The 10516-nt window shown below is 33.9% G+C and overlaps 1 protein-coding gene across 8 annotated transcripts in view; it reads right to left on the reverse strand.

The window, feature by feature from the left end:
* The window catches only part of CEP290 (centrosomal protein 290), a 52413-nt gene that overhangs the window by 885 nt on the left and 41012 nt on the right, over window positions 1-10516 (reverse strand). For 7 of the 8 annotated variants that reach the window (XM_085222481.1, XM_019613633.3, XM_010708849.4 and 4 more), the window contains 9 exons: window positions 9662-9796; window positions 9321-9407; window positions 7561-7725; window positions 7120-7242; window positions 6586-6758; window positions 3074-3215; window positions 1360-1433; window positions 1120-1223; window positions 163-269 (listed from right to left, as the gene is read on the reverse strand). In XM_085222481.1, the coding sequence (XP_085078607.1) occupies window positions 163-269; window positions 1120-1223; window positions 1360-1433; window positions 3074-3215; window positions 6586-6758; window positions 7120-7242; window positions 7561-7725; window positions 9321-9407; window positions 9662-9796 (1110 nt within the window). The remainder of the gene's footprint in view (window positions 1-162; window positions 270-1119; window positions 1224-1359; window positions 1434-3073; window positions 3216-6585; window positions 6759-7119; window positions 7243-7560; window positions 7726-9320; window positions 9408-9661; window positions 9797-10516) is intronic. The other variant, XM_085222472.1, reaches the window with a different exon arrangement.

Below are 10516 nucleotides of genomic sequence, written 5' to 3' on the forward strand. Positions count from 1 at the left end.
ACTACAGACAAATCTACTCGGGAAAATTCACTAACAAAAATTAGTTTCTAGGCATAGTGGTGAGAAATGGACTTGTTTTAGTGTTATTTGGGATATTAAATAGGTTCTTCTAGCTGACTATAGTTGTGCTCATTATCTTGCCAGATCATTTCTGCAACTCACCTTTAGCTGCTCTTTCTCCAACTCAGAGGCTTTCAGCTGTGCCTGGAGGTCAGCTACTTCTGTCATTAACTTATCATTTTTATCCTTCTTTGAAACTTCACTATTCCCTGCAAAAATTATTGACTTGATAGGAAATTTCAGGTAAGTATAATCAATTACATGAATAAATTTGTTACAATAATACTTCAGTTGTTTCAACTGTAAAGAGATGCAGTGTGTAAACTCAGTTGTGATCAACAACCACCAAAATTTCAAATCATCCTGGCTATTCTTTGGTTCTTCCACAAATTAGGTAATGGTGTATAATTCTTGTTACTGAAGGCAGTATTCAAATGACCAGTCTATTAGCACGTTTCTGAAAAATACACGTGCAGTTTCTCTGAATTAGATACAGAAAATTTGGAAAAGAGAGTTGAACGATCTTGATTATATTCATGATTGAAGAATGTGTTGTTTTTGTTCTGTTGTTTTTTTTTTTCTTCCTAGTCTTATGGCAGTGTGCTGCTCTACAGCACTCCTTGCTTTTGCTGTGGCTTTTTCTGACAGCTGCGAATCTTAAATCATTCACAGGGCTGGTATCCTGAAATAGACACTTGTTTTCTGGCAGCCTGGAACCCAAGGCAAGAGGATTAAGCAGGAGGGTTTCAATGAATGACTGAAGTCTTACAAGCAGTATTTGAGATTTATAAAGCATGAAATATTTACTTCTTGGAAAGGGAAATCTTGCAAAGATTCCAGGCTCTTCCTCAAAGTAATTTTTACTAATACTTCTTTATAAATATCTTAGGTAAATTCTCAAACATCAGGGACCTTAATTTGCTCCAGTTTATGGCACATTGGCATTAATAGAACTACAGAAATATTTGGATTATATTATCATCTTACACATATTATTTAAAAATAGTTTTAGGCCCAAACCACACAAAAATCTTTATTTTAGGTATTGGAAATGATTACCAGCTGCAGGACCCTCACTTGTGTACATGTGTATCTGGTGCTTATAGTCTTCTATCTGGCGTACTAGTTCTGCTTTTTCTTCCTTTAATTGACTATTAGTTAATCTGGAATATAAAAGAATTTTTAAATAATTTTTAAAATATTAACATGTTTCGAAATATGTAACACATAATAAAAAAATCGCAGTGGCTTTTTGTTGATCATTCTCATTTCATATATGTTGGCTGAGGAATACAGTACCTTAAAAGCTGAAGCTCCCTGATGAGGCCTTGCTCTGTCCTCGCACCTTCAGGAAGGTGGCTGAGAAGCTCAATCTTGAAAGAAAAGGTAAACAAACAAACAAACAAAAGTCAGTCTTGAGAGGAGTATGCACAGATGGTGTATTTCACATGGAGTTACTTCTCTTTGGCATAGTTTAATAAAATGAAAGAAAATGACAATGATATACTAATGGTGTAACCAAGTACTAGGTAATCACAAAGGGTCGAAGAAAAAAAAGGTAATAACCTACAACCAGTTTCTGCAAAGTTTCTAATTATCTGCAGCCCTCTTAAAGCTAAGCTGCACTGCATATTTCATGAAGGATGGAAAAAAATTTTTTAAAAGAATGCTAGGAATAAGTTGAGACATCAGAATAATGTATAGATAATACTTATGAAAGTGATAACCCACTAAAGGTACTGACATGTTTGTTTGCGTACATAGGTGTCTCAAGTTTCTTTGTGTCATTTGAAACGCAAGTAACTGCAATTAAAACTCAAATGAATGTACACTGACTAGAAATGATCTATAGTCATAAACTAGAAGCAGAGAGGGAGTTAGCCTGTAGATGTATCTTCCGGTAGAAGATACAAGAGCAAAAATATAAAGTCTTTTAAATTAGATTTTTTTTTTTTTTTTAATACAGTGATCATTTATGAACTCTCAAAGGCTACTATTAGGTATAAATTTTGGTTCTATTATTACCTAAAACTCTTTGACAGAAGATCTCTATTTCTTTGAAATGGAATGAACATTGACCACATCCTTTCATTTGTATTTGAGACAAAACAAACCTGAAATTGTGCTGCCCCAGAGAAATGTCACATAATAAAAGTATTTTCTCTTAATTTTGCTATTGGTAAGCAGGATCCAACAGTTCAGGAGAGGCTTGTTCATGTTAATAGTGCTGACTTTAAACCAGAAAGAGAAAAGCAAACAAAGCTTGAAGTAATTGTTTTACAAAACTCCATTCCATGTCCTTTTTCTATTTATTGAACACATTTACTTGGTTAGATAATGCCTGACTTTTGTATATTCAGCACTTTACTCTGAGAAATGCCAATGCGAGATGTCCAAGGAAGAAAACCATGCACTTCTTAGTAAACAAGAAGATGGAAGCTAATCCAGGTTAATCCACGTACACAGACATAGGCCTACATCTCTGGCATACTTGAAATTCAAAATCTGATCCATCTTTTCAAGTGTACCTTAGTCAAATTCAGTAACTCTTCCACATGTGAAGTATATTTGTAAGACTTATTCTAAAGACTGTGTACTACGATGCCATATTGGAAAGAAACACAAAAATCCCCTTTAGGGTGGAAAAGTCAGTCCCCCAAAAAGACTTGAAGAAAGTAGAAAGTCCCTGTAGGAAAATTACTTTGCTGAACAAGTTAGGATGATTTTAAGACAATATGAAGTATCTATAGTTATAGCCTTTTAGATGATCAGTGAAACTATAATTAAAAAATATAGAGAGAAATATTATTTCCCCTAAGAAGGGGAAGGCATCAATATGTACTGATAAGTGGTAAACCTTATTAAACATTGAAAATATTTAAATGTACAATTATGAAAACTAAAACTGAAAATAATTAAAAACATAGCGAAAAATAAATTGTCAGTATGGACAGAAGGAAATTAAAATTAATCAATGTATTCTTAAACTCATCTGTCTTAGATTTTTACTCACTTGTTCTTTTAGATCCTGTAAGTTTTTATCAGCATTGTGTTCACGTTCTGTTGCTTCCTGAAGCAGCCGTTTAAGGTCAGTAATGCTTTGGGTTTTTTTAGCAATATCCATTTCCAGTTCCTTCATCTTTGTTTCATGCATCCTGGTATTAGGATTATCATGATTATTAATATTTAAAGAGGAAAAGATAAGAGAAAATGCTAACACATTTACGAAAAATAGAAATCAGGATATTCTCAAAGCAGGTAAGATGTAAAAGACACCCTAAAATATGTTTGGAGCAGAGACCTTCAAATATTCACTGATCTTATTTAATAAGTGAGCTGAAGCTCCTAGCATAATAATAATGAAACATTTTAGTATTTTTTTATTTTAGAATAAAGGTTCTTCCAAATGTTCTACCATTGCTGACCTTACGTGTTTATACTCTAACAAGGAGTTACTGGAATCCTCTATGGTTTTGCATGTATACACCAGGCTATTTCTTACTAAACCATGCATGTCTCTTGCTGCATTCAGTTGGATGATGCACTGTTCAGGTCTTACTTCATTTGTTGTGATTGTGTGTGTGGAAAATAAATCAATGTAGTACAAAAAAAAGCTTAATACGGATGCAGGAGATGCAAACTGAACAGAAAAAGTATTCAAAAAGTGTTCTACGAGAAATGATGTTCTGTCTTGGAGTCTGAGGAAGAATCCATTTTGCTTTGAGCCTGCTACAGAATTGTTTTGGTAGAAACATGGAAATGTTGATTGCAAGACACTGCTAGAGATATCTAATCCAGTCTTCCTGCTGAAGAGGCTTTTCAGATGTGGATTCTAACCTCTTCCTACATGCCAAACAGTAAAATCCCAAAGATCATGTAGGTGATGCCCAAGGACTTTTTATTACCACTTACCTGATCTGGACAATATGTCCGTGAGGTGGACTACATGACAAAGTGCTCCAGTGAGCTTTTCTAGGTTGATGCTATTTATTTACTTCAAAATGTTGTTAATCTTAAACCATGTTAAATAAAAAGTTTTTGTTCACACCATTTGAAATAGTCAAGTATAATTAATCATGATGCCATATGTATATACATTAGTGCTTCCTGTTTATTTCCATGGAAAGTAGAGAGTATAGTAATGCTAAATGACAGCTGAGACTCTGTTCTACAAAACAACTATTTTCAACATAGTCACCAATATTAGCTGTGCATTTTTTCTGCCAGTGATGAACAAAAGCCTGCATTGTATGCTGTACAAATCTGTACCAGCGGAGGTGACCCACTTCACTACTGCTAAAATGCACCACCCACCACCTCGCTATGCTCACATCCACTCTTTGGTCTCCAGAAATGTTCAGCAAATGTCGATGAATGTGAATGGGTGCAACTTTTTCCATGCAGAGGAATTCAGTTACATGCCTTTGCTTCATATGCACTTCCTATATCAGATGCTGTTCCTCTGCTGCCATCTGTCTCATAGCAACAAAATGCAACAGACTATGGGCAAGAAGGTTCAGCTTCTACTTCCATACCACCACTGTTTGCCACCGGTGTCATGGGTCAATGTAATGAAATAGGAGGCATTACTTTTGGAGCAGTTTTCATGCATACACATACGTATACACATTACTGTACACAACTACGTAGATCAACTAAAAAGAAGCTAATACAAATTTTTTTCAAAAAGGTGAATAATTAAAAGAAAAACTATACTCAAACATTAAGCTGGTAACGTAAGCCCTTAAGGGTCTACATCTTCAATACGTGTTCTTCTTCCTCCTGTGGCTGGCAGCCATTATTCCCCTCTTGCTTGCATTAAATATAGCAGTCATCTGACCTTGCATATAGACATTTTACATCACTATGTAGTTAGGTAGAAGGAGAAATAAAGGAACAGCTTTCTAAAGTCTCAGTGAAGTGAAATGGTTCAGCTGTGTGTCAGAGAAGCTCTACAAATTCTGCCAGGGGATTCCACAGGAATGGAAGACTAGAGAGAATGAAATTCAACAGCAGTCTGACCTTGTCTGAAATCAGACAGATGCCTCTCCTGTAGAGTTAATCTTCTGCCCTTACAAGGTTGCTGCCAGAGGTAGATAAACTTTTTGCAGATACTTTCTATCTCTGTAAACATTGAAGTATTTTTGCAGCCTGAGCTTAGTTTGTTATTAGATCATGTAGAAGTCCAGGGCTAAGTATTTTTCCACGAAAACCTGCTCTGTTCCTTGCCTCTGCAGGATAGATGCTGTTTCTTTCTCCCTCTAGCATACGCACTATTTCAATTTCTTGTTCTTTGATGTGCCAAGTACAAGAGGTAATACCCAATTAAAAACTTTTCCCTCAAAGAGGAATAAAATTATTCGTTCTCCATTTTCACATGTATCTTATATCAGTGTTCTGTATCAATCTGTTCATCATTAAACATGCAAGTGAGACACCTGAATATCAACTTTGTATGCAGCTCATTAGTGACAGCAGGTGTTAACAGTAATGTTTTTGGACTAGCAATGCTTTTGGGAGTGATTGCTCACTAAAATACCTGCTGTAAGCAAACCACAAAACAGTTCAAAGCAACTTGCTTCCATCAAAGAAATGAATGCCATTAAAAGTTTTTCAGTCTACTGAGTTAAGATCTCCAGTCTGTATAAGTAGCTTGTCATAGAAAAAGCATCGGCACTATCTGCAGAAGTATCAATAAAGTAATAATGTATGTCTAACTTGTAGAGCAGAAATTGGTGTCACACTGTGATGCAAGTAGTACCTCAGTTTCAGAAGTGATTGGTAAAGAATTGTAGACATTCACTATTATTACCAACAGTAATTTTTTATGATGATTTTCAAAGTCTGAATTTTATCTACAAATCTAGGAAAGGGTGATTCCACACTTCTTTTTACATTGGAAAACATGATCCAATTCTAGTTTCTCAATTTTTCTCCCTTCTACTACGAATAACAGGACCACCAGGCTGACTCCATTTTAGGGCCTTCAGAACACCTACGTGTACGTGTCGCAAAGAACACAGAAATCCCAGTGGGCTTACAAACAACCTCTGCACAGCCACATGGTTAAATGTAGATACACAAATGCAGCTAGGAAAATGAAGGTTCCAGGCCTCTGTTTTTGATCTTTTTTTTTTTTCCCCACTCGTATTGCTATCCTTTTGCTAAGATACTAAAGTCCGTGCTTTTTATGTTCAGCAAAAATGCTGAACACACATTCAGTACATTTAAGTAGAAAGGAACACAAAATCTTTCCTTTGTCAAAGCTATCCCGGAGTCTAAAGGTGATCTGAAGAAGGAAGAACACAGCTTCTCTACAGAACCAGCTAACAAGGCCAATACTTAAGGACAGTAGATCTCTGGTGAATTTTTGTACTGATATTACAGAACCATAGAGTCAGACAATAAGCATGATATTACAAACAACTTCAAAAGAGGAAAGAAAAATTATGAAAATATAAGTATGTATTTTTATTTATATGTATTTATAATATTTGAGAAATGAAGAATAATTTTAATCCATACCTTGCTACGGCAACTGATTTCCAGATTTTCCTGTCAGTTTCATCAAGCTGAGAGCCTGTGCTTTCAGCCAAATTTAGCCTCTTAATGGCTTCCTTCAGCTGTACAGTTAAATTCTCATTTAATATCTCCAAATTGTTCTTTGCTATTCGTAGCTTCTCTCCACTGTCAGCTTCCTGTTGTTCAATAAAAAAAAAGTTGTATGATACTTAACCTTATATGAAGCACTGCATTACCTAAAAAGATGGTGAGATAGAGCTGACAGTGTATCCTAGATACATGTATACCAGACCACTAGCTTCCAAATTCTGTCTCAGCCTGTTTCTTAGATGTCTCCCCTCCACATGAAATTAAAAGTTCTGTAAGTAGCAATAAAAATTCTTAGAAAATTATCCACCACATCGACCATTTTAAAAAGAAAAAAGATACTTAGCACAATAAGTAGCTAATGGAAATAAATTATCATAAATCATATCATATATAAATAAATATCATCATATATAATCATAATATAAATAATCATTGCAATGATCATACCTTTTTCAGCTCTTTACGTAGCCTCTCATTTTCAGTAATGACTTTTTCCATTCCTTTGGTTTTAGATTCGTAATGCATACTCAGCTGGCCCCCAAGATCAAGCTTCATTTTTTTCATTTCAGACTAAATAGTAAATAGTTTGTTAAAACATTTAAATTACCTCAAATTTCCTTTTTTGAAGTACATCACTTACAATCACTGAATGTAACTGATAGTTACAGTACAGTACAGACTGCAGACTGACCATTTCATCACATATTTAAATGTATCTTAACATACAAATTATCTTTCCATAAATCATGCAGTATTTATGCTAAAATGAAATTTTAGTTCTGGGCACTTTTGTACTAGTCAACATCAACAACAGGCTTGCTGTTCAATTTTCCTACTGATTTGTGTATGAACTCCTATTTGAATATACTATTTAAGATAAATCAGTACCTTTAGCTTCTCATTTTCCTGTTCAAGACCAAGTAATTTCTCATTAGAAACCACAGCTGGAGCTTTTTTCAGATCTTCATTTTCTCTTTGGACTCTCTCTACCACCTTTTTCATCAAACCAATAGTTTTTTCCAATTCTGGGACTGTCTTTCCACTTCTGCCAGCCTGTGCAGAAGAAAAAGGAAAGCTAAAATACAACCTTCTAAGATACTTCAATTCTTATTTTTATGGCATATTTTCCATTGTTTTATATTCATTATAAAGTTGTTAAAGTTTAGCATAACTTGAATCCTCAAGATTCTTGCATAATTAACTTTCCAAAAAGTCATTCACCTCCAAATCAAATTATCAGCTCCCTCAATTTGTTATCTAAAAAAGCTGCAGTGAAATCTCAAAATTTTATGTATTTTATAAAATAAAACATTAAAAAGATAAATCAAAGTAGTAAGTTTTATTTTGTTGTTAGTTTCTTTTTGTTTAGTTGGTTTTGATTTTTTATATTTTTAACTGTTTTTCTTGTAGAGCAGTTTCCTGATCCAACTGAGTGTGCAACACTATCTAAAGGGGAAAGAGAAAGTAATGACTACCTGTGAGCTTAAAGGACCAAAAAAGGGCTTTTTTTAAATCATACTTCTACAAATTAAAGTGGCAGAAAAAATACAGCTTAAAGCATAAGTAAATTAAAAAAAAAAAAAAAAAGGCAATCCACAATTATTTTCTCTATTTTTCTTCAAACATTCTACTTATGAGGTAAAAAAATATTTAAAGAGTGTTCAAATTCCTTTATTTCCTTATATTCTTTGCAGCAATGGACTTCCTCAACAATAATGATTTAAAAATGCTGCTGTTTCCAATTTTGGGGCCAGAAGTACCTCCTTTCCACAGAGGTAAGAACCACAGTAGAGCAGAAAATGGAGAAGGATTTTAGGAGCCCTACATAAACATAACATAGTGAGGCAAGTTTTGGAAGTGAAAATTACTTCTTTCTTCTCAAAAAGCACTGAAGAGATTAAAAGTTTTGTGTCTGTACACAGCACAGAGTGCTGTGTCTCTACACAGAACTAGAGAAAAACCCCTAACAAATCTTTGGGCCTGAAAAGGAAGTTTCAGAATTTGCTGCCTCCTCAGAATCTTTGAATGAAGCAGTTTTACAGACTGAACTGCCTTTTCCAAAAGCTACAACCGCCTAAGATACAATTCTTTTCAGGTACCCCAAAGCAGAATTCATTCTCCTGGTATAATTCAAGGCACTTGCTTAATTCTGCTTCATTTCTGCTTCACACAAATAAATCTGAGAAGTCAGCAAAAGGAAAGGCACTCAGCATTACTGAAGCCTTTTTTCCTGTAACTTTTCAAATATTGCTCTATTAAAGCAGCTGACAATGGCTAACGTAAAATTTGTGTAGTCATGCATAGTAAAATACCTTCACTAACAAGTTACATTAACATCTGCATCAAATAAAAAAAAAGCTGTTATAATATTACAAAGGCTGTAACTCCTCTTTTTCATACAAACATGTTTCTGAAGACAGGTTTAATGCAAATGACAAAACAGCTTCAATACTGCAAATATTTAATATAGTAGCTCTATTCATTCTAATGGTCCTATTGATTGAATTTTATTAATTTATTTAACACTTCAACAGTAAACTAAACAAGAACATTCACCATTTGCTTTCAGTTCATTCAAAATAATTTACCTTAAATGAAATATTTTTTTTATTTAATGTAACTGTGATGAAAAATGTTGCAATACTCACCCCTCTAACACTGCTCAGTTTTCTTTCAACATCTAGTTTCTCCTTTTTGAGAAGTTCACACATTTCTTTTAAGTCACTTACTTGGTCCTAATAGAACAAAGTAATAAGGAACTTATTTATTTAGATTTAAGTTTGAGATTAACAGTAACAAAGTTACAGTTGGTTTTATTAAAAAAAAAAAAATTCCCATTACAATGAAATTTTTAATAATTTCTATCAAGCTTTCTTTTATCTTACATAAGAACATGAGGAACACAGAAAATATAAAAACATCAGTTTCTTTTTAAGAAATCCACTAACCTGTGCCAGGTTAAAGGGGACATATAGTAAAGAGATGTTACCTTAAGTCTTGGCAAATCTCTGTTGGCTTGCTCTAGCTGGAATCTTAGCTCAAAGTTTTCAGATGATAATCTTAGATTTTCCTTTAGAACTTCTTGTTCTCTTCGATATTGATCATCTGATCCTACACCTGATGTCTTCAGAAAACAGAGGAAAAAAATATTATTATTAAATCATAGGACACTATTTGCTGCACCAGTTGTAGCTGATAACAGCAAGAGATGATTAGTATTTTTCACAGAAAAAAAAATCAAAACAAAATGTTTGCCATCTTTTTGGAATTTTTTCATCACAGAAATTTTGTGATATATAACTGATCTGAGTTGTATCACCAACGAACAATATCTAACCTATTTTGTCTTAGGGACATGGTTTAGCGGGCATGGTGACAATGCACTGACAGTTGGACTAGGCGATCTTACAGGTCCTTTCCAACCTTAATGACTGTATCATTCTGTGATTCTAACTATTTTTCTTATATTTTCTAAACTTCTTAGCCTTTACAAAAAGCTTACAAATGAGCATAAACTCATAAAAAAACCTGCCAAACCACAATTAGCTATCAAACTATTGGTTACAAATGAACTTTTGTCTTTTCTAAAAGACACAAAAGGTGCTGAGTATAGTAAGCTGCTGTGACACTACCTGGGAACAAAATCTAATTTTAAGGACATATTCTGATATGTTTATTAAATACTTCATATAGCGTAAGAATTTAAATGAGGTCAAATAGATCATAGAACAAATAAGTTCCTATATTTTAAGACTTTACCCACAGAGGCTATAACATAAAAAGTACTTTGCATGCCAATTGCAAGTGTAGGTATATGAAAAATTATTAGCCAATATTAGTAAAG

The sequence above is a fragment of the Meleagris gallopavo genome, chromosome 1 (genome assembly GCF_905368555.1).
Source record: "Meleagris gallopavo chromosome 1, MGAL_WU_HG_1.1, whole genome shotgun sequence".
NCBI classification, from domain to species: domain Eukaryota; kingdom Metazoa; phylum Chordata; class Aves; order Galliformes; family Phasianidae; genus Meleagris; species Meleagris gallopavo.